We start from the raw sequence: 22,040 nt of genomic DNA on the forward strand, positions 1-22,040 counted from the left end.
CATGAAAATACTGGAAATGTCTCACGAATTGAGCGATCTTGTAGGTTTTAATTTGTCAGCATAATGAATTTCTTACCCACTTTGGTGTCAGAAACGTGATTTTATTTATTTGTGGTTCTTGGGAGTGTGAAATTGAGAAACAATTTGCACCATTAGTCTGAGATGAATATTTAGGATTTTATACCTCAATAAATGATTTTCATTTTCTGGTAGATAGTTGTTCGAAAATGCGTTTTGATTTATTCGAGGCGCTTAGGAGTTGAAATTCGTAAAAAGAATTGCACTCCTAGTTTCATAGGATTATTTTGGATTTTATGGTGTAAAATTATTTTCATCATTTTTGGAGTGAATAGTAACACCATTGTTAGAATTCTATCAGCCATTTTCAAATCACAGTATGAATTGTCTAAATCAGTTTATAGAACTTTAGCTACACTTGGTGAATAGTTTAGGACATTTGGCACTAAAAGGAACCATGAGATGGAAATGTGAAGGGAATGAAGAAAAATCAAGTTTTGTGATCATGTCACCTAAGCCAAACACTATTTCATCCAACCATTCATTTTTGTGAACCCTAAACGGTTTCCCCAAAGTCCAAATGGTTTCCCAAACCCTAAATGAAGCCGGCTTTAGTTTAGTATTTTATCACTTGATTAAATCACTTCTACAGGCTATTAACCATTCGAATTTATGTCATTACACCCTTATCCATTATTTTATACCATAGTATTTTCATCGGGCCAATAAAAATTAGATTTGGGTTTGTCAGAAACCAAAACTTCAAACCAAACCCTATTGAAACCCCAAATGATGCCAAACCAGTTTAGGCCCACCTAAAAGCTCCACCTATGCAAGGCTTCTTGAGAAAGTTTCCCCACTGCCGTGATTGTATTTCAACTGCCCATGTCAGCCCCAAATAGTGGTTAATGGGAAGGCAATCAGCCACCTTACCACCACCCCATCTCACGGCCACCCCAAAGCAGAAAACTGCGTGCTGTAGCCCATGATTTTTCCCATGGTCTTAGCTGACAACACATCACCAAATAGTCACCTTAGTATCCCCTCTCAACACGTCCAGCAATATATGATTTGTCCATGGCTTGTCCATTAGGCTTTTGTCACTTTTGAATCACTTTCTTGGAGAGAACTCAATGAGAGACTATAGACAACTTTTCTGTTCTTTCTTGCTTGAATTTTGCAAAGTCTTTGTAAGTATATTATGACAAAACGATCAACATATAAGTTGTTACTGTTTGAGCCTAGTTTCCATTACTATATTTAGTGTGACTTTTGATGAATGTTTAATTAATTACAAGTCTGTTTAAGCATGCAAAGGTCATACTAGGCGATAATCTGGACAGTGTGTGATTCTTTGATTTTTTTTTTTATGAAGTTCTTGGCATGATCTTGGTCTGATACTTTTACATTTTAGAATTAACATATTAAAATGCAAGTCAGATTTATAAAGTGTTGCATATTTATTGTTTTTACAACAAGTTTTTCATTATATGAGAAAGTTAGAAACCGTAAATGAAAAAATAGTTTCGTTTTTGAGTAAGCTTAAATCTTTTGTTGTGGAAGCATGCTCCTTTGGTTTTGATATTCACATTTGTTGTTTTTAGGACTTTTATCTATGTGTTAGGAAGTTATTTTGAAGATTTTTGGTTCTGATATTGAGTGAATGAATTTTGATGCATGCTAAGGTCTGGTTGGAACAACTTGAGGCTCATGGGTTGTGTTGTCTTTCTATGCATTTTTTGTCAGGTGATCTTGAGTTTGATGCTTAGATCAATTTTAGTACTTGAATATGAAGCGTATGATGTTATTTCGTGATGGTTTACTTCATGAAAAATTCAGATCTAGTGGTTGATCCAAAACCAAACCATGTAGTACTCGGTTTGGAGTAAATGTGCAAACTTAGTAAACTTTGTGATATTTGGTGGATGTCTTATAAACTTTGTGATCTTTGATTTGCTTGTTCAAGCATGCTATTTCTTAGGATTGATTTATGATTATGTTAAGAATATGCTTTTGAACTTTTGGAATTCTTGGAGTTGATTTGAAGAAGGATAGACCAAGAACATCAAAGGTTGTTCTTTGTGGTAAAAAGACTTATTTGGGCATGAAAGAAATTTTTATTTTATGATATGTGTTTTTTTTTAATGTCCTAACATGATATTAAAGCATATGATATTATTCTTGTATGTTGCATGATTTGATTTTAGCATGAAAATTAGAGTTGAAAGAATTGGTGCAAAAATCAAGGATTTTAGCCTTAGTGTGATTCGGCCTATGCTTAGTTCTTGTAGCTATGCTGTGTTTTAAATTTTTCTAATTATATATTTGGATTTGAGGATAAAATTTACATGAGGAATGTAAATTTTTGTGAGTTAGGGGTAAAATGGTCAATTTTCCATAAGCGGATTGGGAAATTGTAATTTTACTTTGATTCATTAATTTTATATTTATAAGTTTATTAGTGAGGATTTTCTAACTTTTAGAAATGCATCCTTACAATTCCCGTTATTTCACACATAAATTCATCATGGTTCATTCACTGTAAGTTAGTCTCTAACTTAGTTTTAGGGTATCTATGTGTGTATGGTTGTGAGAAACCATCATTCATGTTGGTTTGGGTTTTATATATGTATATATATGTTGAGTTATATTACATGTTATATTACGTCATGCCGTGTTTAATTGTTGCACGCCAAGTGCTAGGATGAGATAATATCTTAATGGAGCTCTATTGTTTATGCTGAAGTCTGAAGTGTTTAAACTGGTATGAAATTTCTTAGATTGACAAAGTACCATCAACAGGCTTTGAATGGGGCCTAAGTAACTGGTCAGAGCAAAGTTAGGCACCAACACCGATGGTGCCAATCCACAGTTCAATTTCATGTTATATGCAGTTGTGCAGGTAATACTCGTAGTGTGAGGTGTATATTAACGTATTTACATCTGATGCAGATTGATGTGATGCGGCAAGAGCACATGGCTCGAGGGGACATGTGTGGCATCCATAGTTCATATTTAATTAATTAGTTATTATGGGAACAAGATTTCAAATTCATGTTTAGTTTCAAGTTTAGTTCAATTTCAATTCACGTCATATTTATTTCACGTTCAGTTCAGTTCAAGTTAGTCCAGTTCATGTTCATTACAGTTCATGTTAGTTGCAGTCTTTGTCAGTTGAGATTATGTCAGCTCATGTCTTGTTAATTGCCAAGTCATGTCACGTTAGCATTAATGTTTTTACTGTCATGCATGCATCTGTATACTGCTAGTCAAGTTTTTTGTTATATTTATGAGATTTATAATCAAATCTCAATTGGTAGTTCTAACTATCATTCCCCCCAGAATGGTATATCATGTGCTAGGATCAGGAGATGTGACAGAGGGTGGACTAGAGGAGGTCGATTAGGCGGCAAAGCAATGACACATAGCTCATTTCTTCGATGCTCCATTTTATTGATAGTATATTGGCTTCCTTGGCCGAGTTGTGCGAGTTACTCAATAGATTAGCCTAATAGTTATATCAGTCTTTGCCTGTACTTAAGGAGTACTATCTCTAGTACTCATAATGTTACATATCTTTTGGATATAATTGTAACTTTTGAACGTCTGTCATCTTAAGATTATGAAGTACGTTTGGATATTTGGGATATATCTTATCTGGTACATAGTATTGCTCAAAGAAAAAAGCTATATGTTGCGAATATTGCATATTGTTAGATGCATTCTAAGTACATTGTATCTTTATTTGTCATGAAGGAGGGCAGGTAATATTATGTTGCATGTCCTGACGTTTCAGAATTCGTCAAATTCCAAGCAGAATTTTGAGGCATCACAACAGATAACAAATGTCCTTCCTAATCTCACTATTGAATGACACCATGATTTTTCATAATTAGTTTTAAAAAAATTATGCAGAAAAAGTCTTTGGAAATTTGGGTTGTTGGGATCTTTGACTAGCAGGTCTGTCTTCTTGTATTGGAAATCTATTCCACAGCAAGTTTGATTTTCCTACCATTCAAGTTCACTCTTTGATTATATATCCAACTACCATTCTAGTTCCTACTCTAAATTGTAGCTATACATTTGGACCACAACCTTAGGGCAAAAATTTCCCACAAAAAATATACTCTTTATACATGAATCAGATCAGATCCAACACTCATCATTAGAGAAAATGGTCCAACAAGCTTTCCAATAAAAGAAGACATACCCGTGCAGAACTCAAACAAGGTGTTTTCGTGCAAGAATGAAGAAGATCAAGGTGTTTTTCTTCCTCCACAACAGCTTTCGGTCGGTTGTTTTCCTCGGCAGCCCTAGATGGTGGCAGAGGTGAGATTGCGATTGGAGGGGAGAACACAGCCAAAGGGCAACGCGAGGGGGAGGGGAGAGAAATTTTGATTTCGAATCTCAATTCTTTCCCTAAACGCGCATTTAGTTTACAGCAGCATAAAAAAAATAACACGTCAACACAAGTGTTTGGTGTAGGATAAGATGAGGAATTTGAGTAGAACTACTCTTTAGTTTAATGCATCTTTGATTTTTAAAAAAAAAAAAAAAAAATGAAAAACTTCCGAGAACTTTTGCCTCCAAATATCACCTAAGAAAAGCATATTGCAGTCAAAAAGTGAAATGTGTGAAAGAAACACCTCAAATTCCACATGCTTGCCAAAAGAGCCTTGCATCAAGTAAAGTTCTACATTGAAAGAACCATTCATTTAAATGTCAAAGAAGCCCAACTCCAAGGGATGGCGTAGTGGTCCTGGGGTGAGACGTATAAACCAAACATCTTGGGTTTGAAACTCCGCATTCAACCATTCAAATTTTTACTGAGAGCCTGTACATCTAGAGCTAAGTCGGGACTCTGTTCCCGAAAATCTGGTGCAAACAAAAAAATGCAAACGAGCCCTCTAAATCTAGTATTCAAATTTTTTGGCCAGTTCATGCACTGACATGTTGATTAAGAGCTCGTGTTATCCGTGTTGAACTTTGGTTCAGAACAACAGAAAAGAGTATGTCTTTGGCTAAAAAATTTTCAGCCACCATTTGAATTACCTTTGTTTTAGTAACATGCAAAGTCACACTCCAACGTTAATTGGCATTTTGCTCGTGTGTCTTGTTGTAATACACAATTCCCTATCGACAAGCTCCAAGTATACAAATCAAATCCCTGCTGTATTTAGCGTAGAGCTAAAATCAGTACCATTTTGAGCCTTCTATCATTGTTTCTGACCAACTCTTGCCTAATTTTAATTAAATTATCAAGTGCACGAGAAAGATGAAATGCAGCCATCAAGCAGAATCAGCAAAAGCTACAACGCATGGCTTCCCTATAGAGGCTCACAGACCGCTAGCCCTTGTCAATGATAGAAACTGGTCATAGCAAGAGTTCAATGCCCACGCGATTACCTCAAATGTCCTTAGCCAACTAATCTTTATCAAGATGACATACAGAAGCATTAATGTCCCTTATCTCATGCTTGGCATTCAATTATTCAGGGCAGTCCGAGGAAACTCTCCATGTTTATACATTTATTATGTAATATAAATGGGATTCTCAATCCCTAGCATCTTTTCAGCACAGTATTAGAACAAAGTTGATGCAGTATACCTTTAGGACAATATCAGAAATCAATTGAGATCAAATCTCCAACGGTAAAGACATGTATCTGTTTCAAGCTTTCCCATCCCACTCTTCATAGAACTCCTTTAGGAACTCCTCCATGAATTTGTGCCTTCTCTCAGCCCTCTTCTGACCAGCCTGAATTTAATGTCAAACGGCATATAACGATCATAAATATCTAGGATTCTATCCATGTACATATATGCATCTGTTACATCAAACATTCATATCAAGCACAAAGAAAGACACATGGATGCACACAAACGATAAGAAAACCTGGGCAGGTATGTGTGCATCCAAGTCTTTTACCTTGGTTTTCATCAAATCCTTCAGCTTGAGAAGCTTCTCATGAAAATGATTCACAGTAGTCTGCTCATCTTTCTTCATGTACTGTTCCTTAGATACATCTGATCGTGGCTGAATGGCAGGATCATGTAGCACCCTGCTCCTACTTCCACCAAAAGTAAAGCAACGAGCAATGCCTGATTTTGAGGAACAACTTAAGATTGGTGCATAGCTTGTCAATTAAGAATTTGTTTTCAGTGAGTAAAACAGTTTGCAAGATTTTTGCACACATGAATAAAGAAAGAGAATCTTTTTGCACAAATGTATCTTAATATCACTCTTTTGACATTAATGATTTTCTCTTTTCTGGTGGAACTTTCAAGACCGCAGAGCAAGTGAAAATATTAGAACTAACATGAAGCCTTGATAAGCAACTTGCCACACCTCATTGGTCCATACCAAAATGACATCCTTCAGTCAAAACTCACTTTTGAAGAAGCCACCCTGGCATAACATAAATGGCTTTTATATAAAAGCACGTATGATATGCACAAATTACCAATTGCACCAATTGCATCAAGACGATCAGCATCTTGCACGATTCCAAATTCCGGAAAAAGTTCATTATTTACAAGCCCAGCTAGCTCATCTTTGAAACCTGAATTCAAAGATACATCTGTTGCAATTACTTACTTTCACAGAACAAATACAAACTATGACAAAGGGGAAAAAAGAAACAAAATTTCGTAACTTTACTGAATAGTGTAAGACAATCTCAAAAGCCATAATAAAATTCTGAGTTTCAAATAAAATTGGGTGTACTACAGAAGAAAAAGAGGAAAATCAGATTTATTACAATGACTATGAATAAGTAATTTAGAGATAATGAAAATAACATATGCGAACAAAAAAGATGAAGGCTTATCTTTGAATCAAGATGGCTCCAACTAAAATTTCCCATTGTGATCGAATGTACTATATATTTCTTTTATTCCTAACCATGTGTGTGATTTACTATTTTTTTTTTCCAAACACATACATAACATTTAGGCCATGTTTAGTCACACAAATTATTCTTCAGAATTTCTCTCTCTCTCTCTCTTTTTAAGTCAAAGCAAACTTCTTTAAATCTAAAAAAAAGTTCTATTCCAACTTTTCATCGAATCCTTGACCAAACATTACCTTAACACAAAAATCAATACAATTTTTACAAAGTCCAAAACCAAACTACTCTTAAAAAATTATATTCAAACAACTTTACAACTCTAAGGCATCTCCTTTGAGTGATTACACAAATTGTCGAAGACATAATGCTCCATTCAATCAACTATCACAAACTCCAATACAAAACTTATTCAACTTATTTTAAAAACAATGTCTTCAAAATTTTCTGTTCTTTTCCAATGCCCAATCTCAAAAAAATTCTCAAACATTTTAAAAGTTTTTCATAACCAAACATGGCCTTAGTAGCATACAAAATCATGTAAGCAAATTCCTTTTGTCAGCCAAATAGAATGCAACTATGTGAGTTTGTGTTCATGTACACGTGTGTGTGTGTGTGTTGTGTGCGTGCTTGTGCGTGTGTATGAGAGAGAGATTTATTATCAGGATGGAATGGTGCAAAAGACCAAATGTGAAGATGATAGGTAGGAGAGGAAGCCAGCTGAAGGGAGACAAGCACAGCAATATAAGAAGTGATTGAAGTAAAATGGAACATGCACCAGTATATTTAAATTATGAAAAAAAATACAGGAAAAACCTTTAGAAACTCACTGCCTGTACTCCAAAAAAAAAAAAAGTTTAACATTCAAAAGATAATTTCAAACAAAAGGGGGACAGAAAGCAACCAGGGTCAAGTGTCAACAAAGCATGCAGCTCTGAGGGTGGTACACATCACGGAACTTTCATAGTTATACAATCACCTACTTTACATTTTGTTTTTATCAAAACATAAGTTCTCGTGTATTTATTGGCCATAAATCTCAGTGGTGAAAAAAGTTTATGATCAATTATATTGGCTTAAATTCCTTAAAATTATTCCTATAACCAGCCTACAAAAGAATCTCTTTCTTCTGAAATATTTATATATAACTTAAATCAAGATTCTAATACATTCTAGATTTTCTAAGACGAGAGGTCTTAAAAAACTTATTCAATGGATTTTTTTTTTTTTTTTTATAAGTAACTTATTCAATGGATATTGTGGACATACAAGCAAGGATCCTTCACAAAGTAAGAAAAAAAAAATTGAAGAAACTGAGAAAGGATTTTCAATTTCATTTTGGGTTGGCTCTAACAATAAGATGCATGCTAAGAGTATCACAAAACTCATAGCCAGCACCAAGTATTATATCTTGTATATATTTTGAAATTGAAAAGTGTTTGTGTTTGAACAGTGTTTAGATGTTGAGATGAGATGAGATGAGACGAGACGAGATGGGATGAGATGGGTTGAGACTATCTGTTAAACCAAATGGAGCCTTAGTGGCATGTGTTGACATAGCCCAACCTCGTTCTTTTTCTCCTTTTGGGATAAAAATGGACTGAAATATTTCTTAAATCTAAATCTACAATTTTACCATAATAAATTGAACCTAATTGGAGATCAATGTGCCTTTTTATCTCCTAACCTGTTTTTTTCTTCTTTTTTTGGATGAAGAGGAAACCCAAAGACCGTGCAAACACAACATGTCTTTTACCTGGTTAAACCTTGGACTGAACCTGTGTAACGAGTCCATATCCCATAGATCAAGTAAATCATGAGCCTTTCATATATAGGACATGGCCCCTAAAATTGCTTGCACCAAAGGATTTGAACCTTAGCTTTTCATACCGCTTACCATTGTATCTCCTAATCTTAAATTTGGCATGGTACAAAAATAAGAAAGAAAAAATGAAACAAGAGCCAAACAATAGCCATCAAAGAACTCACCCATTCCCTTGATAATCTGTAAAATCTTGATCTTCTTGTTCTCCTCTATGCACTCTTGCTCAAGAAAAGTTTCAACAATTTTCTCCTCAGAAGGATCTCTATGTATCCAGCAAAATCTCAAAGATTACAGAAAGGAAAAGCAAGGCTATGTGGAGAAAAAAAAAAGGTCCAACACACTGAAAAGTCAAAACTCAAATTCCTGGTTTATGGAAACAAACATGAGTTTCAACAATAAGAATGAAGTACAATTGAGGAGATACAGCTTCAAGTGTGCATGCAATTATGAGTGAAGATATGTATTTATACATTTTTCCAGTGTACTAAGAAACAAGTAACCAAAGTTAGTAGTACATGTATGTGCCATTTGGGGGAACTCGAAAACTGATTGACTTCAAAAGTCCAGTGGAAAATGGGAAACAAAACCTAATCAATACAATGCAGGTCTTCGAAAATTAACACATCAAGCTTCATCACATGAAAACTCATTGTCATAACCATTGAAAGCCCAATTAGCACACAACTTTTGTGTATTAGAGCACAAAAAGAATCATCTTCTTACATTAAGCCAGAATGAGAATTACAAACCTTAAGTATTTGTAGTCACCTGCACCCAGCAATTAATAATTAACAGGATTAGTAGGTTTATAGGATAAGAGTACAACAGTATAAAAATTTCAGGAAAAAAGAAGAAGTTTAATAGTGTATATTTGGGTACTTATGCATTTTTGCAGCACCCACCACATTCATAAGTCATAATTGAAAGAATTCCTAGAAGTTGTTGGAAAGTAATAACCTATATCATGGAGAAGTGCAGCAAGCTCTATCTGTGAAGAAACAAATTTAAGAGATGTCAAGGCAAATAATGGGGAAAGCTGAAACAAGGAACTCATGAATGACCTTACGGAGGAAAAAACTGAAATATACACACACACACACACACATATCATATATATATATATAAATATTCTACCAGAACTGCACAATTTTCGAGCCCCGGGAGCCATACCCAAACGGATGGTATAGCATCAGCGGTACAAGTTTTAACCGGTGCCACCTCAATTTCTTGTTTGCTGAAGATGAAAGCTTCAAATTTCCATAGTGATCCCATTCAACAGTGAGATGTGAAAGAGGGAAATATAGACCCTAATGGAGCAATTTAGCCCTACAGCCTTTCAAAACTTTCACCATGAAATATACCTTCTGTTGTGTTTCTAACTATTTGACAGAACTCATTAGCAAGCGCCATATAGCCATTTCCTTGCTCCCCAGGGAACGCAGGATTGGAAACAAGCCTTTAGTTTAGCAAAGAAATTACTACAGCTTGTAACCCCAAATAAAAAATACAGCAGCTGATGTTAATTAGGTGGGAAAATGGGGTTCAAATAATTTATGGATTTCTTCTTGACTAATGAATGACGAAAAAACATAGTTATAATTTAGATAAATTTACAGAGCCGAGATGGCAATTCATAACTTATAACCCACTTCAGAGAGAAGCATAACTAACTAATTTCTTGGCAAGCAAACAGACTACATGACTAACAAGTTTGGAAAAAAGAAGAAGAAAGAAGAATAGAAAAGAAAAGGTTTACTATCTCCATGGATTCAGGGTTGGAGAAGAGGCCCTCCTCACGTGCGAGAGTGAGGGCGAGGTCTCTGACCCTCCAGACGTGCGTTGCGTCGTGAGACGCATCGTTCCCTTTCATGACTCTCTCTACCAGCTTCTCTGCGTTTCTCACCGTCTCTTCCCTCGCCATCTCTCTATCTCTGTATTTTTTCTTTCCTTTTGGTCTCTAGTGTTGTGTTGAGTGGGGCAATGTGTCTGTTGAAGTTTGCACTGGATGGAATAAGGAGACCGGAAAATTCAACCTTCGAAAAGAGGCCTAGGAATACCAGCCGGAGAGGGAAATTAAAATCAAGCTTTTGGCATATAAGAATCGGCATGCTTTTCCTATTTATGTTTTGATTTAGAGTTGATATTTAGATTTAGGATAATATTTACTCGTGAAATGTAAATTTTAATAAGTTTTGAAACTCATATGCAAAATTCTTATTTTAAGGGCAAAATTATAAATTTCTATAAGTAAAGGGGGTAACTTGCAATCTTAGTCATAAGTTAGTAAGTTTTATGTTTATTAGAAACTAGTAAGATATTCTAAACTTAAAAATATCTCATTTCAATTTAAGATTTTTTAGGCATCGCTTTACGTATGTCAAATTACTATAAATTAGATTCTAACTTACTCTCGGTAGTATTAATTATGTGTGGTGGTAAGAAATCTTTTCCATATTTGTTATGATGATTATAAATCTTATTAAATGTCATGTCATGTCATTTATTACCGCATATGCTTATTTATTACATCCCATGATATGCCATGTCATCTATTATATGTTCATTTTGTTATATATCATGCCATGTCACTTGTATCCAATATGTCATGTACTATTTACAAGTCATTTGGAATCTTTTATTTTTATTACGATCTCAAGTGCTAGGAAGGGAAATTATATTAGTGGAACTCCTTCTGTGATACCCTATATGATATAGATAAGGGTAGGTGGTGTATTAGATCCTACATTGCTTAGGAAGAAAAAGTTCTTACTCTTTATAAGGTTTCAATGGGGCTCTAATTGTATCATTTATTAGTCTTTTTGGAGTATAGATCATGTGGTTTGGGCCTTCTATTGAGGCGTTACGAATGGTATCAGAGCCAAGTTCAACCAGAGATGTGGGACTTGAGCCATGTCACCTACAATGGACAGGCCCGACAAGGACATCGGGAATTTAACGGGGTAAATTGCGATACCCCATATAATATGGATAAGGGTATATGGTATATGGGATCCCACATTGCTTGGAAATGAGAAGTTCTTACTCTTTATAAAGTTACAATGAGGCTCTAATTGTATCGTTAACTAGTCATTTTGGAGTATAAGCCATGTGGTTTGGGCCTTCCATTGTATCATTGGTTTACTTGCTGAAGTCAAACAAACCACGTCGCAGCTCCTCCCTCTAACCACCTTGTTGCCTAGCTAGCAGAATTACTACACGACTGCCCTTGGAGAGCTAACAAGCCGCTGCCATCCTCCCCTGTTTTTAGCCCCTCAAAACAGAGTAATTTCAGAGCCCACCGTAGAGCCAAGTTCCCACCTTTTCAACCGTCGCTCCTCTCCGGAAACGTCCTCGCCACACAGCCGTAGCTCAGCTACATTACGCCCCGAACCATACATAAGCCCTCTCCCTCACGCTGTGTCCTCTCCCTCTCATTCATCCTGTAAACTCTCTTTCACTCATTTTTCTCTCTTGTGCCGCACCACTGCCAGAGAAGCCAAGCACGACGTCGACCACTCCTAGCCACCGTGAAACTCGGCCAGCCACCACAAACCTTCGTCGCACTCAGCCTATCTCTCGATGAGCATCGCACCACCCTCCACTTCCGTAAAATGTTTCTTTTCCCTTTCCGTAAGTTGCCTTTTTTTTTCCCTTATGTGTTTTGTGTCAGACTTTCCCAAAATGCCCCTGTCCATTATGTTATTTTTCCAAAATACCCATGCCTATTTAAGACTAACGGGTGAGAATATTTTAGTGTTAGGAAGAATTTAGGTTTAGGAAATATGGACTATTTTAGTAGCTTAGGGTTTAAATAAAATCACATGTTTAATTAGAAATGTATGCAAATTACGTGTTTAATTTTATAGGCGATTAATTACGTGCCAAAAATAGTAGATTAGCACTGCAAGGTAAGTAGCATGATCATACCCTTACACGTATAAAATGTAAACGGCATGTTTTCTGTTATAAAAATATTATACATGTACGTCCTCCATTGGAAGCCCCTTTTTACGTACTTAAATCATGATTTTATGTGAAGATTTATGCATTAAAGTATTTTATGAAAGTCATGATTTTATGTGAAGGTTTATGAATATTGATGATCTTATGTAATAATTTATGCATTAAAATAAATATGAAAAGTCATGCATGATTTTATGTGAGAGTTATGCATAAGATTATTTATGAAAAATCATGTTTTTATGTGAGAGTTGTGCATAAAATTATTTATGAAAAGTCATGAATTTATATGAGGAAACATGTATCACGACATTTATGAAAGAATACAATTTCATTTGAAATCTATGATATGATATGACAAGTATGTATGTGATTTCTTTTGAAATCTATGAAATGACAAGTATGCAAGTATGATTATGATAAGATATGTAATGACCTATGTTATGATATGAAGACGGTATCTATATTATGGGCATATTGCATTGCTAGGTCGTGCATGCTGGTAGTGCACCCAGTATGTCTTCCTTATGTATGGATTCCACAACCCGCGGCCACAGGCGGAATCGAAATCTACTTATATTCGCTAATCCTAACTCACAGGTGTTAACAGTGGGTAACGACCTTTGATAAGTGAAAGATAAATTCATGTTCATGTTAATTATATTTATGAATATGCACGTTTTTCAAGAAATTTTATGTTTATTATGTTTACTGTATAATGTAATACCTTGCTCCTTCCTTCTTATGTACGTTTTGTCTTTCTGACATACGTTTCTTCCTTCTGACGTAAGCAAGTTACGAGGACGGAACTTATGTAACCGTCCGCCCCTTCTCTCTAACGACTGCAAGCCTCGTTATGCATGCTGAACCTCGATAGCGTGTTCCTGAAGATATTATGTGACTTCTAAGTCATGCCCAATGTTTTAAATGTACTGAAAATATTTATAAGGAGTATTTTCAATGTTATTGAACTAAATTTAATTTTAAATACAATAATTATAATATTCTTGAAGAGCTCCAAAAATATTATAATGTTGAAAGATTTAATTAATTAAATGTTTTTATCCTTTTAAATATATTGAATAAGATTTCATCATTTATTAATGATGAAGAATATTATTTTATAAATTAAAATTAGTTTAAATAATATTCTGCCTTAATTCCTCTAAGTACTTTTAAATTAAGTTAATGTTTACGCATTTTCAAATCAGTGTTTTAATCTCTCATTGTTAGATTGTTTTGAGAATCCCAAGACGAAGGGACTGAGTTAAATACCCAGACCCCTCTTCCTTCTCCCTCACTTTTCCCCCAGCTCTCTCTCTCTCTCTCCTCCCTCTCTACTTGCACTGCACGATTCCACCCCATGCCCGATTCTTCCATAGCTCAGCCCGGCGCCGCCGTGCACTGCTTGGCCTCACCTCCTACTGCCACCACCAGCTCCACCTCACTCCGACGAGTCCCCCCATACCGGTCTCCCTCTCTCACGCTCTCTCTTCCTCTCTCTCGGAAGTGCACAGCCCGAATGGGCTTGGTGCTCACTGCACCGCCGTGTGCCACCCAACGGCGCCACCACCTCCACAGCAGCCTCCCCTCCCACCGGCCATCATCCTCTAGCAAGCTCAGCCTCCCTCTCCCCCTTCGTCGCGCACACGCACAATACCCATGAAAATGGGTTCACACGGCTTCAAGGCCACCGATGGCCCTAACGCCGCCGTGCGCAAGTTCCAACCCCACCGAGCACCACCACGAGCTCCTCCTGGTCTCCCCCTTCCTCCTCTACGTGACCCGAGGCCCATAGCCTCCCTCCACCGCATGGGTTTCTCCCCTCTCCAACGCACGGGTTCTCCTCCCTCCACCACAGTACGCCACCACCCACGGCAGATGACCACCATCTCTAACCTCCTCCAGCCACCACCGACCCATCCCAACCGCCCATAGCCCTGATCTGCCACCCATGCATGCACACTCTCTCAAGGCATCTCCCCCCTCACACACGCCCAAATTCAGCTCCACCACCATGGACCACCGTGCCACCACCTCCGAGCCTCCACGGCTCCACTAGCAACTCCCTTAGCCAAACCTTAGGTCCAAACCACCACTTTATGTGGTGGGTAGCCACTGCACGTGATGGATAGCCATTGCACGTGGCTGACCGCCACTGTATACGGCTAGATCTGCCGTGTTACGCTCCTTGCCACCATCACATGGCCACCACGAGCCATTCAAAGACCACACTTAGCTATCCAAACGCCGAAACAATCACTGTACGTGGGTTAGCTGCCACGTATGACCCTTTCGACATCATCGACCGTGACGATCAGCGAGCAACGCACGGGTTATCTTATCGATGGTATAACCCTCTATCCCTCTTTATTTATATTAGATGTTGATTAATTGATTAGGTTGTGGACTGTGCTGTTAGTATTGTGGAGTTCGTTGTATTGGAATGTTCTGTGTCGTGAAATGCTGGGCATTCTTTGTAGTGCGCTGTGAAGTGTGGGCTTAGTTGGGAAGTGTGCTGTGAAGTGTTGTGGATTGTGCTGTGTAGTGTCGTTGTGGAGTATGTGACATATTGGTGACGTGGCATGTGGAATGGGAACTGTACACGCTGAGTGTACTCTGTGTGTGGCGTAGTGTGGGATAAGGAGAGTATATGTAAAATATACCCTTCTGACGTATTGTGAAATGGGAAGAATACACGTGGAGTGTACTCCATGTGGTGGAGTGATGTACCATATGGCGGGTACGCCATAGTGGTGATGTGGCGTAGTGCGTGTGAATGGAGTACATGCAGAGTGTACTCCATATGGTAGAGTGATGCACCATATGGCGGGTATGCCATAATGGTGATGTGGCGTAGTGTGTATGAAGAGAGTATACGAGGAGTGCACTCCATGTGGTGGAGTGATGCACCATATGGCGGGTATGCCATAATGGTGATGTGGCGTAGTGTGTATGAAGGAAGTATACGAGGAGTGTACTCAATGTGGTTGAGTGATGCATCGTATGACGGGTATGCCATAGTGGTGATGTGATGTAGTGTGTATGAAGGGAGTACATGTGAAGTGTACTCCATATAGTAGAGTGATGCACCATATGGCGGGTATGCCATAATGGTGATGTGGCGTAAAGTACACGAGGAGTGTACTCCATGTGGTGGAGTGATGCACCGTATGGCGAGTATGCCATAGTGGTGATGTGGTGTAGTGTGTATGAATGGAGTACATAGTGGAGCAATGCACCATATGGCGGGTATGCCACAGTGGTGATGTGTCGTAGTGTGTATGAAGGGAGTATACGTGGAGTGTACTCCACGAGGTAGCGATACTTTGTATGGCGTGTCACAGAGATAAGAATGGTTGTGTGATTGATGGGCGTGAAATGTGATGAGTAGTAACGGGAACTGTGGAACAGTGTCCCGAAGTAGTTATGGCGTAGCCTGTAGTCTGAGGTGACAAGTGTCACCATGATAGACTTATGGCTAGGAGTATGCGTGAAGTAGCAGAACAAGTGTAAGAGTACGCAGCGGAAGCATGACTGGGCAACGTCACGAAGTGACGTGGTTACTGGTAGTCGTGCTTATAATGGGTGAGGAGTTAGTATAGAAATGGTGTATCAGGAACATGACGAGATGTCACGATGTAACAAGAGTACGTGAGGAACTATACTCGTGATGAGTTAAGGGTTGATGTAAGAAGACGTAGCGGGATGTCAGGTGACGTGACAAAGTCATGGAGTAGCTTGGGTGTAGTCTCGAACTATATGACATGATATAAGACGTAGTGGTGAATAGAGTCTTGTCGTGTTAAGTATTGTGATGAACTATCAAAAGGGACGGGTAGCATGAAGAGTCATGCTAGCCGGGTTAAGAGAAGGTTGGTATCGGAGTATGGTCCTTGTCCCTATGAGCAGGTGATCAACATGTTATATATTGGTCTTAGGTCATAAAGGGGTAAGGTACATGTGTAATCTGGTTAGACACATTGGCCGGACGGATTCATCATATGTAATGGGTAATCTGTCATGAATACAATTACACAGTGCTTAAGCCTCAGAGTTGGCTTAGAGCCATGTGGCTTGTATGGATGGGAATGAGGATTTAGTGTGAGCTAAGGTGCATGAAGGTAGTGATGGGTGTATTGTTAGGATTGGTATTCGTGACTCTATCGGTCAGAATCATGCGTCGAATGTGGTTAGTAAGAACAGTAAGACGAAGGTCTTAGTGTCTTAATCCTAAGGTGAATCATGGGTTCACTTTAGTGGATGAGCACTCGAGACAGGACCTTGAGTTGGAAGATGTGGTGACCGTAAGCGGTCCCCAAAGGTGTTAACATAGTAAAGGGCACGTAAGAACATGGGATAAAATGAGAGTGTTCCAAGTGATGTGTAGCTCTATTTCTAGTTTAAGTTGCTTATGCATTAGATAGAGAATGGCGTTAAGGTTATGTGTATGCATGTAGGTTGCCATCTGACACGCACATGAATGGACTGCATGATATGCAAGTAGCATGGAGTCTAGGTAAGTATTACGTTCATACTCTTCTAGAGTCTTCTAAAATATAAAGAAACAAAAATGAAACGCTTTTCCTCACTATGCCTTACGAAAAGACACAAAAGACGTTTTACGAAAGAAAATGCTAATTGTTCAAAGGTATATGTATGTACGGCCCCCCTTGGCAGCCCCTTTTTATGCAACGAAAGTATTAGTTGTACGCATGTGAATGGATGACTATGCGCTGTATCTATTGTATGTATTTTCTAAGAAAATCCACGAACTGCACGAAAGACATGAAAACGAACGCTTTTATGAATCCTACGAACCGACGCTTTCATGTGTGCCATGAGGTGATGCTCATGGATGCCTTGAAAGACGACGTTTATGACGCTTATGGACGCCATGAAAGCTGACGTTTAAGCTCATGTATGTTTTAAAACGACGTTTTCCATGAAAGAACTGAAAAAGGAAAGACGATTTTCCAGCTTACGCCCCAAACAATATTTTCTCATGAAATGATGTTTTCTCATGAAAATGAATGTTTTCTCATGAAATGACTCTTAAATGAAAGAAAAGAAAAGAATGAAAGCTCCAGCTCTTTAGAGCTGACATGAACGAATGAAAAGTAAAGAAAGACATGAAAATATGAACTGTATGAAGACACGTAACGGCCACATGAATGAATGGAAAGGGTACCAATGAATGGGCAGATTGCAATGCCGGGTAAGTAGTATTGGTAGTGCACCCAGTGCTGCCCCCTGACTGAAAAGGGATTCCCAACCCGTGGCCACGGGCGGAGTCCGGGTTCAAAGGAAGATTGTTAACCCCAACACACGGGGCGTAACAGTGTGTACTAGCTTATGAAAGTGATAAGAAAGAATGTATGAACGCATGTATGCATGAACGCACGAACTTTTAAGAAATGAAGGCACTGACGGGGGAAACGTTTTACGAAAAGAAAGCCATTTTCAAAAGAAAACCCCGTCTAGTGATGTTTTCAAATGAATGCATGTATGCACGCACGCATATACGTATAATATGTATGAATGATGAATGCATGAATGAAAACCTATGTTGTTATATTTTAACTGTATGAAGTAATGCTTACGAGTCATCGACTCATTTTAATTTTTATGCATGTCTCTCCCTTCACAGGAACTGAGTGAAAAGGACAGACACAGCCTATGGGGAAGAGCACGAAAGTCTAGGCACGAGTTTTAATCGTACGAGAGACCATTTATTATAAGATTGATGTTTTCCGCTATAAACCTCTTTATTCTAAAAGCACATTTTTATGTTATAAACGTAGAGTCTTGAAACCTGGGTATGCAAGTAAAAAGTTTTAAATCGAACGGTAATTCTCGTCGTCTTTTATAAAAACATTTTATAAAAAGTTCCACAACAAGGACGGGTGTTACAGATGTTTTGTTTATTGAGTATTCGACTCATTTTTGTATATTTTTATGTTTTTAAACCACCTCAAGTGATGAAATTTATGAGGATGAGACTGCATGATAGGACTTGACCCCGGGAGGTGAGGCAGAGGCCTAGACAAATTATGCTATGATTAGTTTTATGATTTAAGGTTTGAATAAACTATTTTGATAAGCACATGAGACTTTCATTTTTTTTATTTAAATAAGTGCTTCCACAGACTCCATTTTGTATTTTTAGTATTTATTGAAGTTTGTTTTATTTATGGAAATCTTTCGCATCTGGTGCTTTGTTAAAAAGAAAAGCTTTTAAGTTTAAGTTTAGCAGTAGCACACTGGCTGCTCGAAAATTCTAAAATGTCTTTTTGGGAAGCGGGGGGTTACACCTTCGTCCATGTTGGAGTGATTAAACTAGTCTGTGGAATCTCTTGGATTGACAAAGTACCGTCAATAGGCTTCAAATAAGACCTAAGTAACTAGGTGTCAAAGTGAAGGCAGGCACCTAATGGCAGTGGTGCCAACTACATGTTTATCAGTTTTAAATCAGTTCAGTAATCATGACGTACTCATACCTAATGCAAATGCATGTGATGTGATTTGGTAACAGTAGGAGCACGCAAGCATTCGGGGAGTCATGGAGCATCCACAGTTTCACTTTTAATCAACCATGTATATGTTGAACAATGTCTCATGTTCATGTCACATTCATGTCAAGTTATGTTATATCCATGTGCAGTCATATTATTTTCAAGTTAAGTACATGTCATGCTATTTTCCAAGTCATGGCATGCATGTTCAAGTTCATTTCATTATATGTATACTATTGGGAGTTTAGTAGCTTGTTGACATTTGTAAACAAATCTCACTTAGTAGTCTCAACTACCATTTTCTCCAGAATGGTAGACAACATGTTAGGATCTAGAGAACTCATGCATGGCAGATTGGACGAGATCAAAAAGACACAGCGGGACGAGGAGGAGTTAATAGCATTAGTTCTCCATTTGTTGGATGTGATTTTAGATATCATAGCCAAGTTGCGAGAGCGGTGTAGCGATTTAGTGTGGAAGTTTTTCTTTTAAGTCTGTATTTATGGAGTATTATTTTCAGTACTTATTTTGTTACATACATGATGGACAAGTGTTGTAACGTTTTGGATATCTATTTATTATGGAAATATGAAGCATGTTTATGTTTTGAGGATATAGCATTTTTGGTACATTGTGTATCATTAAAAATAAATTATACGCTTCGAATATTACATATTGGTAGATACATGCTAGGGGCATTGCATCCTTATGTGTCATGAATGGGGTATGTAACCTTATGTTGCATATCTCGATGCTTTCAAGGTTTGCCAAATTTCAATCAGAACATGCAAGCATCACATGATGGTATCAGAGCAATACGTCTCTGGATAAAACTACATGCTCTTAGGAATTGTACTAGAATATAGGATTGAAGTTTTAGTCTTCTATTAGGCTTGAATTTCTGAAGTATTGGGTTAAGCACATGAATCTGATACATGTGAACATGTGTTTCAAGAAATAACACTTGGTGCGAGGAAGGGTACCCACAACCCTAGGTGGAGATGATAATCGGGAGGAACAAAATCCTTAAATGGATGGAGGACAAGGAATGATTGAGGCCATTCATCTACTAAAAAATCCTTAAATGGATGGAGGACAAGGAATGATTGAGGCCATTCATCTACTAATGGATGTACTCAGACAACAACAACAACAACATCAAGTATGCGAGCACAAGCAAAAATTTAGGGGGTGTCCCTACAAGAAGTTCCTAGTGTACCATTTCCAAAACGTTTTGGCCAACGAAGAGCCCATGAACGTTGATAAATGGATGATTGATCTTAATCGGACATTCGAGATTTACAATGCACCGAAAATAAGAGGGTGTTGTAAGTGGCATATCTACTACAAGGAGAACCATACATATTGTGGGATATGAAAAGGCATTTTCTGGCAACGGAATTGGGAACCTTGGTTGCCTTAACTTGAGTAAGATTTTCGAAAGCATTCCACAATAGATTCTTCCTAGAGTCAGTGAAGTAGCAGAAGGTGCTAGAGTTCATGCCTCTAGTACAAGACAACATGACTATAGAGTAGTATGCTGCCAAATTAATGGAATTGGGGAGGTTTGCACCTCACCTAACTTCAACTGAGAGGCTACAGGATCAAAAATTTCAAAGAGGATGCAGCGTGTCTGCAAAGTTTGCACGGATTTTTAGTTGGCAAACCGGGTTGTTACCTCACAAGGTTGTACTGACAATGCTTGATGAGAATATAGTAGCCTGTACCCGAGTAGTTAAGGAGTGTCCTGTAGAGATAAAAGGTAGAACTTCGAAGGCCGACTTGATGGTTTTCGGTTTGATGGGGTTTGATCTAATTTTGGGGATGGATTGACTACTCAAGCACTATGCTAAGATAGATTGTCAGAAGAGGGAAGTTGTCATTGAAACCTAGAATGAAGATAGGTTGGCCAACCCTTCATTGATTTCGGCTATATAAGTTAAGAGGTGCATCGAGTATAATGCCTCAGCATTTATGGCGATGGCTATAGAGAAGTCAGTTGGGAGGAAAGAAGTCCTTGGGATACCCATAATGGAAGACTTTCTTGTAGTTTTCATTGATGAGATATCCAGATTGCAACCAGACAGAAAGATTGAGGCCCGTTTGGTTTCATAGACCATCTCATCTCAATATCTAAACATCATTCAAATACGAACACTTTTCAATTTCAAAATCTTAACTTTTCAACTTTTTCATCTAATTATTACCTAATCATTACAACTTCTCCAAACTTCTAAACAAAATATAAAAAGTCTATAATTATATTCTAACAAAAAGTCTTGAAACAAAAATAATATTAAAAGTTATATTCTAACAAATTTTATAATATTTTTATTCAACTTTTTCTCTTTCCTTTTCCAAAATCTCATAAAATATCTTAACTAAAATTATTTTACTACTATTTACAAATTATCTTACTACTATTATCAAATTTCTCATTTGATCTAAACTCATTTGTGTAACCAAATGAGGCTTGAGTTTGGATTTGAATTGGCACATGAGATGGCTCCAACGCACTGGGCACCATATTGCATGGCTCTCGCGAAGTTGAAGAAGCTCAAGGCACAATTGGAGGAACTGCTAGAGAAGGGGTTTATTCGTCCCAATTCTTTATGTAGGGTGCACTCGTGCTATTCGTGGAGAAGAAAGATGGCTCAATGGGGATGTGCATTGACTACAAGGAGTTGAACAAGGTGACAATAAAGAAAAAGTTAATGTTACCTCGAATTGATGACCTACTAGATCTTTTTTTCTTTTTTTATAAACAAACAAACTTCCATTAGAAACACATTACAGTGACGTCTTATCAAACCATAAGGCTTGATGAACAAAAGCAGGAACATGCTCCCACCACACATTAATATCAGATACATT

General features: G+C 37.7%; 1 protein-coding gene across 2 annotated transcripts; it reads right to left on the reverse strand.

The window, feature by feature from the left end:
* Positions 1 to 5,468: 5,468 nt before the first annotated feature.
* LOC121256324 (uncharacterized protein YpgQ) lies at positions 5,469 to 10,802 on the reverse strand. Of its 2 annotated transcripts, XM_041157087.1 has the most exons (7): positions 10,448 to 10,794; positions 9,649 to 9,679; positions 9,441 to 9,459; positions 8,856 to 8,953; positions 6,483 to 6,581; positions 5,948 to 6,120; positions 5,469 to 5,776 (listed from the first exon to the last, which is right to left on the reverse strand). In XM_041157087.1, the coding sequence occupies exons 1-7, from the start codon at positions 10,610 to 10,612 to the stop codon at positions 5,690 to 5,692; spliced, it is 672 nt and encodes a 223-aa protein (XP_041013021.1). In that variant the 5' UTR covers positions 10,613 to 10,794; the 3' UTR covers positions 5,469 to 5,689. The 2 variants fall into 2 exon arrangements, with proteins under 2 accessions (XP_041013021.1, XP_041013022.1); XM_041157088.1 differs by lacking the exon at positions 5,469 to 5,776 and having other exon boundaries at positions 5,954 to 6,203; positions 6,412 to 6,581; positions 10,448 to 10,802.
* Positions 10,803 to 22,040: the final 11,238 nt, after the last annotated feature.

The sequence above is a fragment of the Juglans microcarpa x Juglans regia genome, chromosome 3D (assembly GCF_004785595.1).
Source record: "Juglans microcarpa x Juglans regia isolate MS1-56 chromosome 3D, Jm3101_v1.0, whole genome shotgun sequence".
In the NCBI taxonomy this organism is placed as follows: domain Eukaryota; kingdom Viridiplantae; phylum Streptophyta; class Magnoliopsida; order Fagales; family Juglandaceae; genus Juglans; species Juglans microcarpa x Juglans regia.

Bases quoted from the DNA above. Each gene is read 5' to 3' on its own strand.
- LOC121256324 (XM_041157087.1), bottom strand. From the start codon at position 10,612: ATGGCGAGGGAAGAGACGGTGAGAAACGCAGAGAAGCTGGTAGAGAGA. The intron at 6,582-8,855 runs GTGAGTTCTTTG...CTTTGAATTCAG, and splicing joins ACAGATTATCAAGGGAATGG to GTTTCAAAGATGAGCTAGCT. The intron at 6,121-6,482 runs GTAATTTGTGCA...CCTCAAAATCAG, and splicing joins TGATGCAATTGGTGCAATTG to GCATTGCTCGTTGCTTTACT.